This window comes from Oryx dammah, unplaced genomic scaffold (genome assembly GCF_014754425.2).
Source record: "Oryx dammah isolate SB20612 unplaced genomic scaffold, SCBI_Odam_1.1 HiC_scaffold_14, whole genome shotgun sequence".
NCBI lineage: Eukaryota > Metazoa > Chordata > Mammalia > Artiodactyla > Bovidae > Oryx > Oryx dammah.
Window position 1 is genome coordinate 20,311,805 of NW_024070198.1, and position 23,110 is coordinate 20,334,914.

The window sequence follows — 23,110 nt, forward strand, 5'->3', positions numbered from 1 at the left end:
TAGATTTATCACTGTGTATTCAAAGACATTGCATCTTCTCTGTTTTGAGAAGAATTATCTTGGCTAATTCAAGCCCCAGACATATGCAGCTTTCTGGACATGAGATCAATTTTTCTTACATGACTAACATAATTTATTTAGAAGAAGTACGACAATTCATCAAACTTTCACTGACTCAAAGGAGTTCCAGCTAGGTTGCTTGAAATTTCATGTTTATCCATCTGTTTATACCCATGAAAACACTGAAAAAAGCTGATCAACTTAAGCCAAATCTGATGCATAAAAGGACCTGCAGACATCTTGAATGTTCAGTTTGAGGGCAGTATGACATCTCAAAGTAAACTGGCAGCTGACAAAGATTCTCAAATGGGATGGTGGTCACAGTGAGTTCTACCATTACAGGAGGTGCCAGCCACCTTTTTAAAAAAGCAAACCCCAAAACTAGCATTAACTGTTATGTTTCAAAAAATGGCTATTTAAGTTTTAAAAAATTGGAGGTTTGGTCATGGATCATGCTGGCATTTCCCCAGACAATAATTAATCTTGAATGCAAAAACAATAATATTATCATATGCTATTATCTACTTACAGTTTTCTCATTTTAATACTCACAGGAGTCCCAAGAAATGGCTACTGATGCTACCCACATTTTACTATGAAAGGAATATCAAAAGAGATTTTTGAAAAGTTGTGTCCTGTGTTAGCACTGTGAAGACCTCCTCGAGTACTCAGCTTTAGTCCCCACACGTCTTTTTCTGTCTCTCCCTCAAAAACAACCAAAGACAGAGTCTCCCAAAAGGCTTCTCTCCAAACAGCACTTATTAGTAAATCCCACAGATCAAGCCCAACAGCTCTGCCATTTAACTATAAGGCATATAGCTCTTTTAGATGGCCAACGACCTCAGAACTTTAACCTACTCCAACAAGGGGAAAGTTGGTTTTCACCATTTGCAGCTGAACAAGAATCTCAAGTCAACTCTGAACTGGAAAAGGCAACAAAGACCATATACTTCAAGTGTGATTATGTTAGCCCCAACAATAGACAAAACTTCTTGTCACAACTTGTTTGTCAGTTGAGCTGACTATCAGTTCTTTGGATAACTTTGGATAGCAAATTTATTTCTAGGCCCTGTGATATGCTGATACGTGTGACTACTGCAAAGATTTGTAAGAATAACCCAAACAAATTTTATCAATGACTGTGGAAAGTTAATTTGACTGAGTCAATGGATGGAATTTTATATATCTTCATCTACAATATCTGATTCATTGGTCAGGAGATGGAGAGTAATGAATACTGATTAAAGGAAAAAAGTTATCCTTGCTCTATTTGAAATCTTAAATTTCAGTATTTTACTCTAACTTCTATCATTTTTTTGGTCATTATTTTCAACTTTTCTGTCCTCTAATTGTTAGCAACATCCTAACCCTAGATCAGTCTAACCACCTGCTCTATCGGTTTTCTGTATCCAAGCTACTAAACATTACCATCAAAACAATTATACTTTCATTCTTTCTGCTCTCCTAACTAATTCACAGGTTTTCACTTCTGCTCTGGATTCTTAACAAACGTCCTGGACCATCAACATCTGCCACTGCACACACCAGCTTTCAAAAGCATACTCATTTAGCATACTCCTTAAATCTATGATGTCACATCTGTTCTATTACAGTTAACCCAACATCTTACTTTGGGATAGGAGGCTGTAAAGCAGTAAGAGTTTCACCTTTCACTCCCTATACCCACACAAGTATCTATATCCACACACATCTCCCTCTCTAAGATCAGGAGCAACAAGCCCAACCCCTCCCACTATTCTCTGGAGTCAGCCCCTCAAAGTTGTTCAGAGACTTCCCTCTCCACAGGCTTTTGGCCCCAAGCGCATAAACAAGCTAAAGCCTTTCTTCTAAAAATTTACTTCCCTTCATTCTTCAACCTCTCTGAGCTGCTCATCTCTCTTCGTTCCTTAACAGCCAAGCTTCAGGAAACAATAGCTTAGATAACCAGGTTTCAAACTTATGGGTCTCAGGACACCTACACTCAAAAATCCTTAAGAACCCCAAGGTTTTTTAGGAATTAAACTGAGAAATATAAAAATATTTATTTATTCATTAAAAATAACATAAATTCATTATCAAAACATTTTAATCCAAAATAGCTGTATTTTCCTCAAAAAATTTAGTGACAGTATTGGCATTATTTTACATTTTTGCAAATCTTTTTAATAACCCCACCAACTTATCAGAAAAGTCTTTAAGTATTGAGAAGCTGACAAATTTTGGATGATGGACAGAAGTTTTCCTACATTCTAATTTTTTGCTTGAAACATGGAATTTTATCATTGACAACTAGTATTGTTTTTTTTAATCCTTCAAGTGACAGTCATGCTCCATTAATTTTTAGAAAATATCTGCCACATACGCAAATCTGAAGAACCATAGTTTACCTGATGATCATTGTTCCAAGTAAAAATGGTGTTCTGTTAAATAGGCTGGTCCACAAGCAATGTCAACAACTGCTGATATGGTTTTCCTTAGGACAACCGTCATACCTCAGCAGGGCTTCCCTCATAGCTCAGTTGGTAAAGAATCCACTTGCAATGCAGGAGACCCCGATTTGATTCCTGGGTCAGGGAGATCCCCTGGAGAAGGGACAGGCTACCCACTCCAGTATTCATGGGATTCCCTTGTGGCTCAGCTGGTGAAGAATCTGCCTGCAGTGCGCATAGACCTGTGTTTGATCCCTGGGTTGGGAAGATCCCCTGGGGAAGGGAAAGGCTACCCACTCCAGTATTCTGGCCTGGAGAATTCCATGGACTGTAAAGTCCATGGGGTCACAAACAGTCAGATATGACTGAGTGACTTTCACTTTCATACCTCAGCATGTAACAGAAGCACTTTATGAGTACTTTCCATTTTGTCACAGAGAATATTAAAAAGACATATACCCAAGGGTTGAGATTTCTTTAGAATTTTTATTGCCTTATCAAGGACACTTTTAAATGAAACTGGCTTTTTTTTTTTAAACTATGAACCCACATTGTGAAAATCAGTAACTACTAGCATACTTTGGTGCTAGTGCCTTCATTCATGCTAAGCAAGGTGCAAGCTGTTTACCCACCAATGTTTTTGCAGCATCAGTGAAAATGTCAACATAGTAAAAGAGGCAAATAACATTCTAGTATTGTGAAAACAGTTTTGACTTCACTGACTCCTCTTAAAAGGATCCTTTGCATATCCTCAGGGGTTCATGAGCTACAGTTTTGAGAACTGCTGATCTAGACTGACTTCTCCATTTCCTCCTATCCCACTCCATCCTCAGCCCACTACAATCTAGTTCTGTTCCCAAAAGGCCATTATTTTACCAATATCACCAATCATGTCCAAACAACCAAGTCCGATGGATATTTTCATTATCATTTTTATTACCTACATCTCTAGCATTTCACCCTGATCACTTTCTTCTTGAAACTCTCTGTCCTATTCCCATCGTATCATTCCTGCTACACATTCAAATCATTCCTCAATCTTTTTGTACGCTCTTCTGCTTCTAGCCATTTCTTGAATGTTGGTATTCTCTAGGTCCATCCTTAGTTTTCTTATTCAACATATTTATACAAGATGATCACTTTATTCCTATGGCTAATTACTCTCAAACCAGCTAAATATCTAATCTGGACTTCTCCACTAAATCCACATGTTCAATACATTCATACATATGTACGTACAATACACATGTATATATGTATATATGTGTGTGTTTACATATACATACACACATATATACTATTGTCCATCTTATTTAAATGTTCCACTGACACCTTAACATCAACATGTACAAAAATGAACCCACGTTCTTTTCCCATTAAGCCTGTCATCTTTCCTATACTTCCTATCATGGTCAGTGGTCCTCACCCACTAGAACTGGGTGCTAAGAGCATCTAATTGCTCTAGCCAGAAACTTGGCAGGCATCCATGACCCTCTAGGCCATCTCCTTCCACCCATATACAATCCATTACCCAATATTATCAGTTCTACTTCCTAAATACCTCTCTTGCCTTTATCTTCCTTTTCTTCATTGGCACTCCCCACTGCCACAGTTCAGGCACTCTGCTTTAGTTCATGTCCTACCTTATCCTGTGCCACAATTACTCAACAACCTCATAACTGATGAATGTCTCTAACCCAGCCACACTTTAATCCATTATCCACAATGTTACCAATGCAGTATTTCTAAAATGCTAATCTGATTCATGCCATTCTCCTGATTATATCTTTTTAGGGCTTCTCTTTGCCATCATGATGAAATCCAAAACTGGTACTATGACATGCCAGATCCTTTGTGATCCAGTCACATTTCTCCTTCTGATACTCTATAATCCAGTCACAATACATTTCCTCAAACATGCTAACTGCTACATGTATTCTGTCTTTATCTATTATACTTGCATATATAAGAGTATATATACTCTTTCATATATACCTTCTTTCACCAAGCTACTTTAAGGCTCATCTCAGATGTCATCTCCTGCAGGAAACCTCTAGCCAACCATGACTCCCAATCAGGGTTAGATGCCTACTGTATATATATCTCATACATGTTTGTGGAAATTAACTGAACAAATTCCACTACAATAAAAACCAATGTAGAGCAGATTATGTTATTTGTTACATACTATTTAAGATTTGCATGTGTTTGTAATTTTAAGGTGTAAAAGTTAGTTTGTTTATTTGTTTACAATTTCAGTATCTAACAAATCAGGGCACAGAAGTCACCTTTTAGTTCTTCCCTAATCCTTCAAAACAGATCAGTTTTTAACTGAAGTATAATATCTTGCACATACATAATACTCTATAGTTTTCAAGCACTTTCACAAACATCCTGTCAAATATAATGCCATATATAGTCACTGAGTTAGGAAAGTTAGATTCCTACCCCATTTTGCAGAAGAGGGAAATGAGATACCAGGAAAAAAAAGTTATTTGCTCAATAAAGTACCCAATATCGAATTAAAGCCTTCTAATTCTCAATCCAGGTGCTTCCCTGGTGGCTGAGCTGTAAAGAATTCTCCAGTAATGCAGGAGACTTAGGAGACATGGGTTCAATCCCTGGGTTGGAAGATCCCCTGGAAGAGGAAATGGAAACCCCGTCCAGTATTCATTCTGGAAAAATCCCATGAACCAAAGGATCATGGTGGGCTACAGTCTGTGGGGTCAAAAAGAGTTGGACACGACTGAACATGCATGCAATTCTCAATCCAGTGCACTTACCATCAAAACATGCTCTGTATTCAGCAGATGTTCAACAGAAATGAACAATTTTGTCAATTAAATAAGCAACCAGTGACCAGGTGCAGAGGAAGGCATCATCTTCAAAGTACACTGTTTTGGCCTAGCATATGGGCATCCCTCTGACCATTCCACACCTGAACCCACAGCTTCAAATTATTTCCAATCTCTTTAATTTTAAGCAACATTTCTTTCTTTCTTTCTTTTTTTTTTTTTACTTTACATCTTTCCACACATTTTCTTGCTTCCTCTTTTCCTTATTCTGAGTTCCTTTTCTCTCTTTCATTCCTTCCTTTCACTTCCCTTTAAAATTTTCTCTATTTCAAAATAAACAACTGGGACCTAATTAAACTTAAAAGCTTTTGCACAGCAAAAAACATAAACTATAAACATAAACAAAGTGAAACTATAAACAAGGTGAAAAGACAACCCTCAGAATGGGAAAAAGTAATAGCAAATGAAACAACTGACAAAGGACTAATTTCAAAAATATATAAGCAGCTCATACAAGTCAATACTAGAAAAACAAACAACCTAATCAAAAAATGGGCAAAAGACCTAAAGAGGCATTTCTCCAAAGAAGACATACAGATGGCTAATAAACACATGAGAAGATGCTCAACATCTCTCATTATTCAGTTCAGTTGCTCAGTCGTGTCCGACTCTGCGACCACATGAATCGCAGCACACGAGGCCTCCCTGTCCATCACCAACTCCCGGAGTTTACTCAAACTCATGTCCATCGAGTTGGTGATGCCATCCAGCCATCTCATCCTCTGTCATCCCCTTCTCCTCCTTCCCCCAATCCCTCCCAGCATCAGGGTCTTTTCCAATGAGTCAACTCTTTGCATGAGGTGGCCAAAGTACTGGAGTTTCAGCTTTAGCATCAGTCCTTCCAATGAACACCCAGGACTGATCTCCTTTAGGATGGACTGGTTGAATCTCCTTGCAGTCGAAGGGACTCTCTCAAGAGCCTTGTCCAACACCACAGTCCAAAAGCATCAATACTTTGGCGCTCAGCTTTCTTCACAGTCCAACTCTCACATCCATACATGACCACTGGAAAAATCATAGCCTTGACTAGATGGACCTTTGTTGGCAAAGTAATATCTCTGTTTTTCAATATGCTATCTAGGTTGGTCATAACTCTTCTTCCAAGGAGTAAGCGTCTTTTAAATTTCATTGCTGCAATCACCATCTGCAGTGATTTTGGAGCCCAGAAAAATAAAGTCTGACACTGTTTCCACTGTTTCCCCATCTATTTCCCATGAAGTTATGGAACCAGATGCCATGATCTTCGTTTTCTGAATGTTGAGCTTTAAGCCAACTTTTTCACTCTCCTCTTTCACTTTCATCAAGAGGCTTTTAAGTTCCTCTTCACTTTCTGCCATAAGGGGACTTTTCATTATAGGGGACTGGAATGCAAAAGTAGGAAGTCAAGAAACACCTGGAGTAACAGGCAAGTTTGGCCTTGGAGTATGGAATGAAGCAGGACAAAGGCTAATAGAGTTTTGCCAAGAGAACACACTGGTCATAGCAAACACTCTCTTCCAACAACACAAGAGAAGACTCTACGCATGGACATCACCAGATGGTCAACACCGAAATCAGACTGACTATATTCTTTGCACCCAAAGATGGAGAAGTTCTACACAGTCAGCAAAAACAAGACCGGAAGCTGACTGTGGCTCAGATCATGAACTCCTTATTGCCAAATTCAGACTTAAAGTGAAATATCGCTCATTATTAGGGAAATGCAAATCAAAACTTCAATGAGATATCACCTCACTCTGGTCAGAATGGCCATCATCAAAAAACTGACAAACAATAAATGTTGGAGAGGGTATGGAGAAAAGGGAACCCCCTTGCACTGCTGGTGGGAATGCAAATTGATACTGCTACTATGGAGAACAGTATGGAGATTCCTTATAAAACGAGGAATAAAACCACCATATGACCCAGCAATTCCATTACTAGGCATGTACCCTGAGGAAATCAAATGAAAAAGACATATGTAACCCATGTTCATTGCAGCTATTTATAATAGCTAGGACATGGAAGCAACCCAACATCCATTGACAGATGAATGGATAAAGAAGCTGTGGTATATATACACAATGGAATATTATTCAGGCATAAAAGGGAAGACATCTAAGTCAGTCCCAATGAGGTAGATGAACCTAGAGCCCATTATACAGAGTGAATTAAGTCAGAAAGAGAAAACAATTAACACACGCTAACACATATATCTACTTTGCTTTACTGACTATGCTAAAGCCTTTGACTGTGTGGATCACACAAACTGTGGAAAATTCTTGAAGAGATGGGCATACTAGACCACCTGACCTGCCTCTTGAGAAATCTGTATGGAGGTCAAGAAGCAACAGTTAAAACTGGATACAGAACAGACTGGTTCCAAACTGGGAAAGGAGTACATAAAGGCTGTATATTGTCACCCTACTTATTTAACTTATGTGCAGAGTACATCATGAGAAATGCTAGAATCAAGACTGCCAGGAGAAATATCAATAACCTCAGATATACAGAGACACCACCCTTATGGCAGAAAGTGAAGAAGAACTAAAGAACCTCTTGATGAAAGTGAAAGAAGAGAGTGAAAAAGTTGGCTTAAAACTCAACATTCAGGAAATTAAGATCATGGCATCTGGTCCCACCACTTCATGGCAAATAGATGGGGAAACAATGGAAACAGTGACAGACTTTATTTTGGGGGGTTCCAAAATCACTGCAGATGGTGACTGCAGCCATGATATTAAAAGATGCTTGCTCCCTGGAAGAAAAGTTATGACCAACCTAGACAGCTTATTAAAAAGCAGAGACATTACTTTGTCAACAAAGGTCCATCTAGTCAAAGCTCTGGTTTTTCCAGTAGTCATGTACAGATGTGAGAGTTGGACTATAAAGAAGGCTGAGCACCAAAGAATTGATGCTTTTGAACTGTGGTGCTGGAGAAGACAAGATCCACCAGTCCATCCTAAAGGAAATCAGTTCTGAATATTCACTGGAAGGACTGATGCTGAAGCTGAAACTCACTTTGGCCACCTGATATGAAGAGCTGACTCATTTGAAAAGACTCTGATGCTGGGAAGGATTGAAGGCACAAGGAGAAGGGGACGACAGAGGATGAGATGGTTGGATGGCATCACCAACTCAATGGACCTGAGTTTGAGTAAACTCCAGGAGTTGGTGATGGACAGGGAGGCCTGGCGTGCTGCAATCCATGGTGTCGCAGTCAGACACGACTGAGCAACTAAACTGAACTGAACACATATATATGGAATATAGAAAGATGGTACTGCAAAACCTATTTGCAAAGCAGCAATGGAGACACAGACATTATGAACAGACTTATGGACATGGCTAGGGTGGCAGGGGGGATGCGGAGAAGGAGTGGGTGGAGGGTGTGGAGAGAGTAACATGGAAACATACATTACCATATATAAAATAGATAACCAATGGGAATTTGCTGTATGACTCAGGAACTCAAACCAAAGCTCAGTAACAACCTAGAGAGGTTGGATGGGGAGGGAGGTGGGAGGGATGTTCAAGTGGGAGGGGACCTATGGCTGTTTCATGTTAATGTTTGGTAGAAACCAATGCAATACTGTAAAGCATTATCCTTCAATTAAAAATAAATATATTAAAAACTTTTTTTCTATTTCAAACTTTATTACTTTGCCTTCCTAATTTCTTAAATTCTCACAGACTTAAATGCTGTTGTACCATAAACATCTCAATGTGAAGTTGAAGTGTTAGTCGCTCAATCATGTCTGACTCTTTGCCACCCCATGGACTGTAGCCTGCCAGGTTCCTCTGTCCATGGAATTCTCCAGGCAAGAATACTAGAGTAGTTTGCCATTCCCTTCTCCAGGGGAACTTCGTGACCCAGGGACTGAACCCAGGTCTCCTGCATTGCAAGCAGATTCTTTACCAACTGAGCCACTAGGGAAGCCCCTAAACATCTCAATGGCAATACCAAAACTGGAATTTATTCTGCAGCTTGCTTAAAATCCAGTTTCACAGATTTGTTAAGCTAGTGATGGTTTCCTAAAATGCCTTTGTGTACTGTGAAAGTGTCTTACCTGAAGGTCTGTGCTTTAACTGTTTATATAGATCAATTGCACGCTGTTCCCTATGAAAGAAAAAACATGTTTCTAAATGTGAAGATAGTTTAATGACTTTAATAATTTCCAACTTGAAATGAACAATATTATTTGAATAGAGTAATGACCCCATTTTCAAGTAATTATATATTGCCAACGAATATTTTACAGGGTGTTTCACTGGGTAATAAGCAAGATCTTAAGATGCAAAGTTTAATACACTAAGTATCTGCTCTGGTCTACCATCACTTATATAGTATCTCTGCACCAGAAACACTTAAATGGGAAAAAAATTATGTCCTGTGATTAAAGAAAAAAAATCAGAAGTTTCTAATCCAAACACTTAGGAAGTTAACCTTATTTAGGTAATTTAATAAATGATTCCTTCCTTAAACCAGAAGTGTGGTAAGTAGGGAAATAGTGTGCAACTTAAAATACTTGAAAAATTATTAACTCACATGAAAAGATGCTTCCATTTAAAAAGCAAAGGTCATGGAAAAGAATTTGAAAAAGAATAGGTGTGTATATATATATATGGCTGAGTCCCTTTGCTATATACTTGAAACTATCACAACATTGTTAATCAACTATAATATAATCCCAATAAAAATAAAGTTTTTTAAAAATAAATAAATAGTAAACGTCAACCCAACAAGTTATTGCCAAAATTTCCTGTGATTAGGAAAAAACTTCCTTTTTAAATATGATGCCAATGTATTTGTGGAAAGTAAACTATAGAAAAGAACCACATATAATCTTCCAGAAATACAATGAAAGAATAATCTGCTACCAAAAATTACAGACACCAACACTAACAACATGACTTCACCCTTACAGAGATTCCATCAAGTCTCCCTGACGTCGTCCGTAGGGGCTCTTCTGTAGCTCCATGATTTCAGTGTGCAGGGACATGATTTGATCCTCCAGGTATCCAATGACACCCACCTAAAATATGATGAAACACAAAATGACAGGCTCACTACCACACAATATGAGGAACTCAGAGAATAACTTCTTACAGTAACAAAACAAACTGATTTAATGTAAAACACTGATTTTGTTCAAGCCTTTTTGTCTCTCAGATTATGGCATGTAACTTTCACATGAGAACCAACTTATTTCAGGCTTCCCTCCTGACAACAGTAGACTACTAGCATTTTCTTTCTCCTCCTGAGAAGGAAAAGACAGAAGTGTCACTAATAAGTAAAAGTGACTATCAATACCACTGCATCTCGGTTCTACAATTTTCAGTGTCTCTAGTTCCCAACTTGAATAAGGAGGCAGAAAGATAAAGACACTGGATTTCCCAACCCAGGATACCAATTGCCACACTCATTCCTCAGGAAGTGCTGGCATCAAGGAGAGCAACCATTTAATGGGACCACAGACAGATGTACCAGGTAAAGAAGGAATCTGTCACCTACAGTGTGACCATAAAAAATTTATTGTCCAAACCAGCAAAAATTTGAGAGTATTATTGATAATAAGGGCTTCCCTGATAGCTCAGTTGGTAAAGAATCTGCCTGCAATGCAGGAGACCCTGGTTCAATTCCTGGGTGGGAAAATCCCCTGGAGAAGGGATAGGTGATCCATTCCAGTATTCTTGGGCTTCCCTTGTGGCTCAGCTGGTAAAGAATCCTCCTGCAGTGTGGGAGACCTGGGTTCAATCCCTGGGTTGGGAAGATCCCCTGGAGAAGGGAAAGGCTACCCACTCCAGTATTCTGGCCTGGAGAATTCCATGGACTGTATAGTCCAGGAGTCACAAAGAGTCAGACACGACTGAGCGTTTTTCACTTAACTAACTTAACTAATTGATAATTAAGGCAAGAGAGGTAAACTAAAACTGTCCTAAGTAAACCAGGATGTCCAGCCATCCTATCAAAATCAGTCTTAAAAATAACAGTGATAACTACCATTTATTACTCACTCCCATTTATATCTGTATAACCCCACTAAAAAAGGTCCCCATAATATAACATGGAAACTGAGGCTCAGTGAGGCTTCATTTTAGTCTCAGTTACCCAAAGCTCTTGTTTTTATCCACTGTGGTACTTCCCTCTATATACACATACTAGGTATCTGTCTGATATTCAGGAATGATATGAGAAATACTCTACAAACCAAAACCAAAGAATTTCTAAGGGAGACCTCAGGAATTAATAAGCACACAGAATGAGCTCAGTGATTTTACCTCAGCATAGTGGATAGCCTTTTCTTCCATTTCTTTCCATGCTTTTAACATTTTTTCTGAGGCTAAAAAAAAGGTCTTAATTGGTTATCTCAGAAATAGCCATAGGTTCAATTACTGACCTACCCATCTCCTTGCCATATTAACATCAAAAACAGAGTTATGAGTTGAATTGTTCCCCCCAAAGATGGTGAAGCCCTAACCCTGTACTTCAGAATTTGACCTTATTTGGAAATAGCATCAGGTACAATTAGCTAAATTAAGGTTGAGTCTTAACCTAGTATGACTAGTGTCCTTTTAAGAAAAGAAGAAACACAGCAATAGACATATGAACGGGAAAGCTCCACTTCACAACAGAGGCAGAGACTAAAGTGCCACAGCTGCAAGCCAAGGAATGCGAAAGATTGCTGGCAAAGTACCAGAAGAATCTAAGGAAGGATTCTTCTCCATAGGTTTCAGAGAGACCATGGCCCTGACAACACATCGATTTTAGACTTTAAGCCTCTGAAACTGTGAGATAATAAATTTATATTGTTTTAAGCCACCCAGTTCATAGCAATTTGTTATGGCAACCCTGGGAAACTAATACAGATGACTTTCTCTTTAAAAAAAAGAAAAAAAACTTTTAAAGTAATACACGAACATGATATTTTAAAAAAATCAAACACTATATAGGGATATAGAAGTCTCCTTCCCTCCACTCTCCACCTTCTGCGATCCCAGTGTTAATCATTTCTTACAGAGACACATTCCTTTTCTCCCATAAATAGAATCATCTATATATACTTTTCCTTCCTTGCTTTTTTCTCCAACTTAAAACATTGCTGCCTTAAAGATCAAGTGATCTTTTAATATCAGCACACATAGGTCTACCTCACTCTTTTTAAACAGTAGTCTAAGATATACAACTTAATAAGATAAGTCAAAGATAATCTGATGAAATAACTATGTTTTGCTATTCATCAGAATGCCTATAATACACAAACAGAAATAAAATATCAATCATAGAACCAGCTTTGGTAAGAAAACTTATTTACCCAGCTGGACACTGTTGATCATTTAATTCTGAAATACACACAACTTGCTCAAGATAAGTATACAAACAGAAATGCTGAAGGCAACTCTTTTGGTTTATTATTTGAATTTTAACTCTGCTTTTTACATTTCCTTAGTACATCTGAAGGGAGATAAGCTTAGAATTAAATACCAAAACATTGGAGGCTATGTACAATAAAAAAACAGTGGGACTCCACAGTAAGTTGTTTAGAAATTTAAAAAAAAACCCTGGAATTGCATGTATTATTATTTATAGAAGGATAAGTAATTTAAGACATCCCAGGCTAAGAAGTCACCCTAATATAGACTTTGTATCTATTTTTTAAATGAGGTTTGACAATCAAATTCTTAAATCATTTTGCATTTTTCTAAAGGTGAGCAATTTTAGTCCAATTGTGGGGGTGAGGGGTGCACAGAGTAAAGCTGCTCAACTAAACATTAAAAAAAAAAAAACTAATATTCAAACCAAATACAGTTTACAATGATATGAGGTGTCCTATCTTTTGTTCTAATATGAATGCAAGTGAAACAGCTGGCTAACAGGTAAGAAGGTAACACAGCAGATGGCTTCAAGAGACAAGACACTTGTTTCAAATACATTATCCAACACTTACATATCCCGTAAGTCATCTGCTCACTATATCTTTCCAAGTCAAGCTGAATGCTTTTGTGAAAAAACTCCAATTTAGCTTTCAGTTGCTGAGATGCTGAGATCAAAGTGTTTTTCATTTTTGTCAAGTTAGTATTATATCTAAGAAGGCTTAACCTAAACCACAGCAAGAAAAAAACAAGATATAAGCATTTTACAAAAGTTTAAAAACTCGAACAGCCATAAGCCCAAAGCCTATGTTTCTATTATCAATTTATGAGAAATAGCTGACCTCTAGAATCTCATCTCTAAAGAATTTCTGCTTGTGATACTCTATGATAAAACAATCTTCTTATACTAGGACCATTCAGGAACTACTGTTAGTCTATTGCAACTGGATGGTTTCAGACTGTTAATAAGAATTCTACATGCCTCATCAGAATATTACATTACAAACTGGCCCAGTAATATATTTTTGCATGGGATATTGACTAGGGAAAAGTAGCAAAATTTAATTCTGGAGCATGAATGTACATGACACTGTGCCTATAAACAAGAGAATTCACTTACATGGCTGCTCTCTGTCCCTGAAAGAGCCTGCTGTAGTCTTCTTTCAGCCCAGACACATAGTGTACTGCTTCAGCCCAAACTTTACGCAACTGGATAATTGGAAGCTGTATTTTGCTGTCCTGTACTATGTGTAAGAAGATGGGGGAAAGGAGAGGGGAATTACTTTTTAAGATTCTAGTGTTCATTTATTATTCTTCATGATTTTCTGTCCATACAAATATTCCTATAGATGCTAGAAACCAGATGCTAGAAAGAACCACTTGTTATAGTTCCATTCAGTCAGTGTACTTTATTGAACACCTGCACATTACTTGAGTCCTATTCCAGATACAAGGGGAAATAAAAATGAAGACATAATTACTACATAATCACAAAGCTTACAATTATTCCTGTATCTGTCTTTTTCTTCCTTGTTTCTCTCCAATCTGGAATCCTCTTTCTCTCTTCCTCTCCAATAATCCAAATTCTTTATTCTTTTGAAGTTCTAAACTAAGTCCCAAGTACTGCACAATCTGCTATAGTCTTTTTGCTTCTGAATAACAAATTTCATCTCTTGAACTACCAACCCAGCTTCAGAAAAACACACTGGGTAAATATGCCTTTAAAAACATGCCTTTCTCAATGCAAGACTTATGAAATTATCTATTTATGATAATCTCTTGTGTTTTCTTAGGTAAAGGGGATGTTTCTTTCTAAAACCATGGCAGGTAGATATTAAGTTCAATGAAATTTCATTTTAACATTATAAAATTCTCCAAGATTGAAGAGAGATTCATCTTGTACTTTAAGGTGGTGATTATATTCTGTTATTCTTTTCCAATGAAAATCTTCAGAGAAAGGGCGCTACAATAGGTTTCACATTGAGAAAACACATTATCTGAAACAGATGTCAAACAAATAAAGCTGTGTATCTGGAAAAATCTTTGCCTCCCCTAATAATGATAAATAGCCTCAACCAATTTCTCTTCTATTTTTACATACCCACACTTAATCCTGAGGCTTCCTCTGACAGACCAAACAAACAAAACAAAATAAAAACTCACACACTTAAAAAAAATAGTCTAGGGGAAGAGAGTCTAGAAAAAAATTATATATTAAAAAAAAAAAAGTCTGAAAGTGCCCAGAAATGATACCCCAGTAGCAGGAAGCATACCAAGTATCCAAATTTTGATTTCTAATGCTGCTCTCAATTAAAGGAACCAGGGCTCCTTGGAGAAATGGCCAATTCTAGGACTATGGTAGAAAATTTAAAAGATGGGCCTGGAATACTACATGGTACCAGAAAGTAAGGAAATGCTTAAAAAAACAAAAGCAAAAACAAAAACACCCTCACTGATGGGTCAAGTAGAAGAGGCATAGGAAGTCAAGTGAAAGAGCTTCTAAGGTAAGCTGCAACAATTTGAATAACAAAATAAACTAGTATTGGATTATAATCTATAATATAAAATAAATATCCATGAATTCAAATTTATATCATAAATGATTAAATAAATTAATAAATGGGAGAGAAGAGATAATTCATGTAAGCAGAAGCATTTTCAATAAATTATATAGACATTCTACCCTAAAGGAGGAGGCATATAACTCCTACTCCTTAAGTGTGGATTCTTGCACAGCGATTTCCTTCCACAGAGTATCGAAAGGAGGAGAGGGTAAGACTAAACTTTACAGTGAAGAAAGCTGACTACTTCAGCCATGTGAGCAAGGTAACACTAACAGTCATTCATCATGTTTATAGTATGTACCCTTTATATAATGTTTTCAAAATGGCACTTGAATTCTTTGATCTTTCTCTTAAAAACCCATTATCCTAGCCTAATCATGAGAAAAAAAATCAGGCAAATTGCAACAGAGGGGCATTCTACAACATATTTGATCAGCACTTTCAAGGTCATCAAAAATAAGGAAAACCTGAAAAACTATCACATCCAAGAAGAGCCTAAGCAGACAGGACAAGTAAAATGTAACGTGGTATTCTGGATGGGATTCTGGAACAGAAAAAGGACACCAGATAAAAACTAAAAGAAATCTGAATAAAGTATGAACTTTAGTTAATAACAATATATTGGTTCATTAGTTGTAACAAAGTACCATAATAATGTAAGATGTTAACAACAGGGGAAACTATATGTGCAGGGGAATAACATAAGAACTCTGTCCTATCTGCTCAATTTTTCTATAAATCTAGAACTTTTTTTTTAAACTAATGAAAAGGAAAGATTACATAATTTCAGCCCTTGTGACCAATTCTGTCCTTGATTTTATAATATGCTTGTTTTTAGTTTTGGGTAGATAGAAATTAACCACTTACTTCTTTAGTAGAAAACATTAATTCTCTGAGGAAAAATCAAATCATTTGAACATTAAGTAGTATTCATAGGATAAAATGAAGTATTTGAACATGCTTAAGTAGTGAAGAAGAAACTAAAAAGTGGGCTTAATTAATAGTGAAGATTCAGTTTTTCACGTGAGAGTCATATTCATAGGAAAGTCGTCTTCTGCCAAATGAGGGGTCTGGTGGTGATTTAAAATCTACCTCTTCACCTTCCAAACCATACAAACCCATCTTTTAGCACATACAGAATCCTGAAGTATGACACAGAACAGAAACACCAAAGAACCATTTCTACTAATCATGTCGTGTCAAAATTATATTACTTCAGGTTTAAAGCTCAGTCAGTAAATGAACTATACTTACCAATATAATTTACACAGTCAGATAAACTTCTGGAAGCAAATGGTCCTTCATATACAGTCTTACTTTTATCAAACAAATAAACCATATAGCTATCACAGCCCCTCTGAAAAAAAAACCAACAATTAAGAAGAAAAGATTTTTGAAAATTCTAGGTTCTCTAAGTACCTAACCACCAAATTTCCTACCTTGAAATGCCAACTGTGAAGTCAAGTTCATTAGCATACATCTCACAGACTTAAGGTCTAAATTTTTATTTAAGGAAAATAAGTAACAGTAGTATGGACTAAAGTGAAAACAGTCACCAGATCCAAAAGGGCAAAAGCAAAAAGTTATAACAACATACAATGGGAATACTTTTTCAGTAATCAAAAAGAATGAAGTAATGATATATGCTATGGCATGAATCAATCTCAAAAACATAATGGTAAGTGAAAGAAATGAGACACAAGAGATTATGATTCCACTTGTATGAAATGTTCAGAAAAAGCAAATCCATATAGGCAGTAAGTAAATTAGTGATTTTCTGGGGTGGGCAGAATGGATACTAGTAGTTAAAGAACATTAAAGACATGGAAATGTTTTAAAACTGATTTATGATGATGGCTGTGCAATTAGGGTGGTTTGCTAAAAAACAAACTGAATTGTACACTTGAAATGGTTAAATTATATGATATATAAAATATGCCTCAACAAAGTCAAAAAAGGAAAATGAAATAAGTCATGACCAGAATCATCTGTTACCATCCATCCATCCTCTGACAGGACCTATGAGACTGCTGGTCTGATTTCAATACAGGCTTCAGGAGAAAAAGAGGAAAAAAAAGATGGAAGTGGCACCAAAGAGAATGTCATATACAGTTTAAAATAACCAATGTTTCATTTCTATCTTTTCACCTTGGAAAGCAATAAGCATAATGAGTAGGATAAAACTAAAAGAAGAATTATAAGATTCTGGACCACTCCCCAGATGATTCCAAACAGACATCAAAAATGCAGGGCATGCAATCCCTCTATGCAAAGAGATTTCTTATACTCTAGGTATATTAGAATTGTCTTACAACTCCATCCAGAACACACTGAGAGGCTGGTTTCCGAGGATCCAGAGAAATTCCCATCTCTGAAAGAAGCTCTTGAGAACCAGTATTTATTCCAGTTTCCCGCTCAATACGAGACTGTAGTGAATGAAGACTTTCATCAGGTGGTAACAGAAAAGAAATTATCTTTGCAGAAGTCATATTTAGGATATGTACTATCTGTTTAAATAAGAAAAAAGAGAAATAACTTTGATTATTTGCTACATAAATGATTCAGTGCTAGTTACTTAAGGGCATTATATCTGCATTAAATAAGATTCAATCATTTTCCAAAATGAAATCTTCTATAATTATGACATTCTGAAAACTAATTTACTTTTCTACTGCAACAGATGTTAGTTCCCAGGAATTAAGTGTGAAAATTCTAGGGATGTATAAAATCAAGAAAGAAAAACTCCAATTTAAATAAGCAACACTTACTTTTGAGAAAGGTATCACTGACCTAGAAGGAAACGTTTATGAACTGCCTAACAGATGCCAGCCACAAGCTAACTGCTTTCACATAACATCTTGTTAATCAGCTCTTCTACTCTCCTTTTTGGCAAAACAGAAACCAGAGCTCTGAGAACTCCTCACTTAAAAGTCCCACTGAAAGTAGCCAGATACAGGCCAACTAAGTGTGAGACTGAGTCAGGCAGGGCTCTACTGAGGTAACCAAGGATAGTTACAGAGTTAGAGGTCAGTCTTCTGAACACAATCTAATTTTAAATCTTTGTCCTTCTACTGCCCTTAGATAAGCCATACAAAATTAATACCTATGTTTTCCCAATGCCTTACACTGACTAGTGGATGCAAATGATTAGAAGTATCGATGACACAAATGTTCATCACAGAGGTAAAGAACTAACTTCCCTTTAGTATATAATAACTTCTAAGTAAGGCAATGGCACCCCACTCCAGTACTCTTGCCTGGAAAATCCCATGGACGGAGGAGCCTGGCAGGCTGCAGTCCATGGGGTCGCTGAGGGTCAGACACAACTGAGTGACTTCACTTTCACTTTCATGCATTGGAGAAGGAAATGGCAACCCACTCCAGTGTTCTTGCCTGGAGAATCTCAGGGATGGGGGAGCCTGGCGGGCTGCCGTCTATGGGGTCGCAGAGTCGGACACGACTGAAGCGACTTAGCAGCAGCAAGTTTAAAAAAGGTGAGAGGAAGAGAAGGGAACCTTTCAAGTTGACATGGATTACAATACACGCATACCAGCTGAGACCTGCCATTCCTTCCCAGCCTCAGCAGATTGTATCCTGTGACAGTGGCCACTAAGATCAATAGCAGAAACATAGTATGAAAATCCTAAAGTGGACATTTACTTTTACAGAGGGCATATTTCAAACTATCATGGGGTTCTCACAGCATCCCACTACCAAAGCCAAGATAGAAGGGAGCAAAACAAAGGGAGAGGAAATACAACCTAAATGAATTCTTTTGTTCATTTAAATATCTGATAAGTATCTACTATGGTACAAACTATTAAGTATGTTGTGCTAGTAGTGGATATGCAAGCTGAATAACTTAATGATCCTTGCCCTCTATAGGATAACAGTCAAATAAAAGATATTAAGACACAATAAAAGAACTAAAAGACAAGGCAAAATGCAATAGGTACTGTAATGATATAAAATATTGTGCAGACTCCAAAGAAGATTCTTTGGTGGGAGGAAAGGGGTGCTTTATAAGGAGGTACTATTTGAGCTGAACTTTGAAAAGGAAGAATGACTAGAATAAGAAAAGACTGAAAGAAGAAAAGTTCTAGGCAAAAAACAACAAAGTAGGCAGAGAAGTAGAAAGGGATGAGCATAATCAAATGTACCTAAAATGATGCCCCCTTAGGGAAAAACAGGAGATAAGACTAAAAGCACAGGATGAAATGAGACCAAGACTGATTCTGAATGCCAATGTAAGCACTTGGAATTTATTCAGTAAGCAAAAATGAACTGTGGAAAGCTTTCTAAATTGACAACCTAACAAGTTTAAAATTGGTAAAACACTCAAAAAATAAACTGTACAAAGTAAATGGATATGCAGATTGAGGGAAATGGAATAGTCAGACAGCCAAAGTGATGGAAGGGTGATGGGGCAAGTGAGAAGCAGAGGAAAAGCTGTACAAGCAGTTAATGGAGCAAACATGCTCAGTTTTTCATGAATTATGTCTTGCCAGTGGGACCACCAAGTGTAGTTACAAATACTCGGCAGAGAGCTGTACAGTCACAACTAAGAAGATAAACTTGGAAGTTATCCATATTCAGTTTATAGTTAAAGTTATATAACTGAAGGGGAGAAGGCAATGGCACCCCACTCCAGTACTCTTGCCTGGAAAATCCCATGGACGGAGGAGCCTGGTAGGCTGCAGTCCATGGGGTCGCTAAGAGTCAGACACGACTGAGCGACTTCACTTTCACTTTTCACTTTCATGCATTGGAGAAGGAAATGGCAACCCACTCCAGTGTTCTTGCCTGGAGAATCCCAGGGACGGGGGAGCCTGGTGGGCTGCTGTCTATGGGGTTGCACAGAGTCGGACACAACTGAAGCGACTTAGCAGCAGCAGCACATAACTGAAGAAATTGTCAAAAAAAGGAAGAAAAGTAATACAGAAAAAAAGAAAGCTAAGTAAAGACTCTTAGGATATAGTTATACTTACAGGCATGAAAGAAGTGGCAAAGAATGTTCAGTATACTTTTTTCAACTTTTTTGCATATTTAAAGTTTTTCATAATAAATATTTAGAAAAAATGTAATCAGAATCTACAAACTTTTCTTAAAGAAAGGAAATAATTCAGTAACTGTTTTACTGATTTCTTCTTTCTTTTTCCCCCCAGAAATATGGGATGAGCTTACTTTTTAAATTCATTTTTACCTGGAAGAGAATTGCTTTAGCATGCTGTGTTGGTTTCTGCTGTATAACAATGTGAATCAGCTGTAAGGACACATATATCCTGTCCCTCTTCAGTTTCCCTCCCACCCCACCCCCCCCAGGTCGTCACAGAGCATCAAGCTGAGCTCCCTGTGTTACACAGCAGTTTCCCACTAGCTATGCTGATTTCTTCTTTAAATGAAAATAAAACAGATGTCATTCCCTCCTTTAACAATATAATAAACACCTCAGAAAAATGTCCTATATTAATAGCAATCTTTTCTGCAGTTCATGCTTCTGTGCTCATGACATTCCTCTGCTTTGCAAATCTTTCCCCCTACCCATTCCCCAGATTAACACTTCCTTATCCTTCAAAACTCAGTCCTATTATTAGGCCTGGGAAGCAACCCTGAACTACTATGACTAGTACCCTACACACCCCTTATTCTGAAACCTCACGATAATACTGATCCTTTAAAGAAGGTGTTACTGTACCTAAACTGCTTCTCGGCCTTTTGGCCGAGCGTCTGTTTACGATGTGGGAGACTCGGGTTCAATCCCTGGGTCGCAAAGATTCCTTGGAGAAGGAAATGGCAATCCACTCCAGTATTACTGCCTGGAAAATCCCATGAACAGAGGAGCCTGGTAGGCTACAGTCCATGGGGTCACAAAGAGTCGGACACAACTGAGCGACTTCATGTTCACGTACCTAAACTACAAATAAATATAAATATATATATATTTTTTGCCTAGATTCACAGATATACAGTTCAGTGCTACAAACTGAACTAAAGTCTATAGAACACAAAACACATAAGGAGTCGTCCTTACTCGTGCTCTGTAAAACAAGCACATGCTCACAGACTCCTTACAAGTAGAAATGATGTTATGATTACCACGAAAAGACTGAAAAATATGAGAAAAAAAATTTTGAACCCAACGAAGAACTAAAAGGTGTCACCAAGTCCTCCTTGTCTAACATGCTGGGGGATGATTTACTCCTTGGCAAAGTAGAAGAAAACCAAATCACGACACGAGCTGTCTTTTCAATGTGAGCCAAGAATGACATCAACACCAAGTTCCTATTTAATGAAGTATATCAAGGTAAGAGTAAAACCTGACATTACTACTACTTTCTCATTTACATTTTAGAAACACTATCTACCACAAGTAATCAACAAATATGAAAAGATCACAGATGAGTTGTTTCTACATATACAGCATAACAGAACCTCTCGTTCATATCAATGGATATTTACTGAGAATCTGGTACGTGTCCAGCTTTGTACAGAATGCCAGCATACGAACACTGTGATGGTCAGATAGATGACTGTTAATAAAAGTAAGAAAAACAATCTCAGCATTAAAGAAGACAATCTATATGGAGAGGCATGAATGGAAGATGAGAAACAACTAGAGAATATAATAAAAATGGTTAAATGATACACTGTGAGGTAGACACAGTTTGGAGAAAAGGAGAGTTGAATATGTGCCAGTATAGGTGAGGGGATATACAGAGATAGGTATCAGTCTGGGCAGAAGAACAGCATCTGTCAACACAAAAATGGATAATGGGCTTGATGGCATAAGGTGCAATGACAAGCTGGTCCTAAGTGAAGTAAAGGGTAAGAGAAATGAAACAAGCACTTGGATGAGGTAGACCTAAATGAAGAAAACCCCCACAAACCCAAGCAGGTCAGTTTAGACTTGATTTGGTAGGCAAGAAAAAACTGTTAGTTTCTTGGACTGGAGAATCAAAAAGCCTTTTCAAAAAATAAAACAGGCAGTTCATGCAATACGGACTGTAGGATGGAAAGGAAGTATAGAGGCAAAAAGCCAGGTAGGAACCTTCCTCACCAAAACAAATCCAATATGATTAGACCTAAATGAATGAGGTGAAATGGTACCAATATGAGAGAGGGGGAATATCCAAAAGATACTTCAAAGGAGTGATCAATAAGACCACTTAGAAGTAAAACTGAGAAAGCTTACTAAAGAAATAGAAATGCACTATTAAAATATATTTATGTCCATTCTCCAATCAGTTTGTTAACTTCAACGCAAGTCTTATGAAGTAGACCCCATTCAAACTAACCTTCAAATTCAGAATGTGATCCATTAATACAAAACATCTTGGCTGCTTCAAAGTAAGATCAACAGGTCCTCCTCTCTGCTGAGGATCCCAGTTTAGCATCAACTGCAGCCAGTTTTCCATGGGTTCTACTATTAAACTAGAAAACATACAAAAATAGGATAAAAATCATTATATTCCAATTTTCTTTTAGTTTTGTAAAAAAAAAAGTGGTTGTATAGGTTGTCCATATCCTTTGTCATTATTTGTATGATATTATATCTTACTTCCAAATAACTGATGAAATGACAGGTGACAAATTTTTTTCCACTAAAAAAAATTCCAAACCCATATGTGCAAGTTAGTTATGGGCAACTCCAACGGGTGAATTCAGTCCCATTTCCTAAGAAACCCATTCATCACAGTATTCTAAGAGTGTTCTTAGCACCTAAGCCAATCAGTTGAATGGCAGTTCTTATTTCCACTAGACTGGTGCTGTCCATACAGATGCCACTAGTCACATTTATACTTAAGTTAATTAAAATTAAATAAATTTGAAATTCAGTTCTTCAGTCTTA

The 23,110-nt window shown here is 37.3% G+C and overlaps 1 protein-coding gene across 2 annotated transcripts in view; it reads right to left on the bottom strand.

Annotated features, from left to right (window-relative positions):
• Window positions 1–23,110, bottom strand: part of CHUK (component of inhibitor of nuclear factor kappa B kinase complex) — a 41,033-nt gene that overhangs the window by 7,379 nt on the left and 10,544 nt on the right. For both annotated transcript variants that reach the window (XM_040254212.1, XM_040254211.1), the window contains exons 9-16: window positions 22,557–22,692; window positions 17,574–17,768; window positions 16,516–16,618; window positions 13,818–13,941; window positions 13,273–13,424; window positions 11,606–11,667; window positions 10,250–10,359; window positions 9,394–9,443 (exon numbers count right to left, since the gene is read on the bottom strand). In XM_040254212.1, the coding sequence (XP_040110146.1) occupies window positions 9,394–9,443; window positions 10,250–10,359; window positions 11,606–11,667; window positions 13,273–13,424; window positions 13,818–13,941; window positions 16,516–16,618; window positions 17,574–17,768; window positions 22,557–22,692 (932 nt within the window). The remainder of the gene's footprint in view (window positions 1–9,393; window positions 9,444–10,249; window positions 10,360–11,605; window positions 11,668–13,272; window positions 13,425–13,817; window positions 13,942–16,515; window positions 16,619–17,573; window positions 17,769–22,556; window positions 22,693–23,110) is intronic.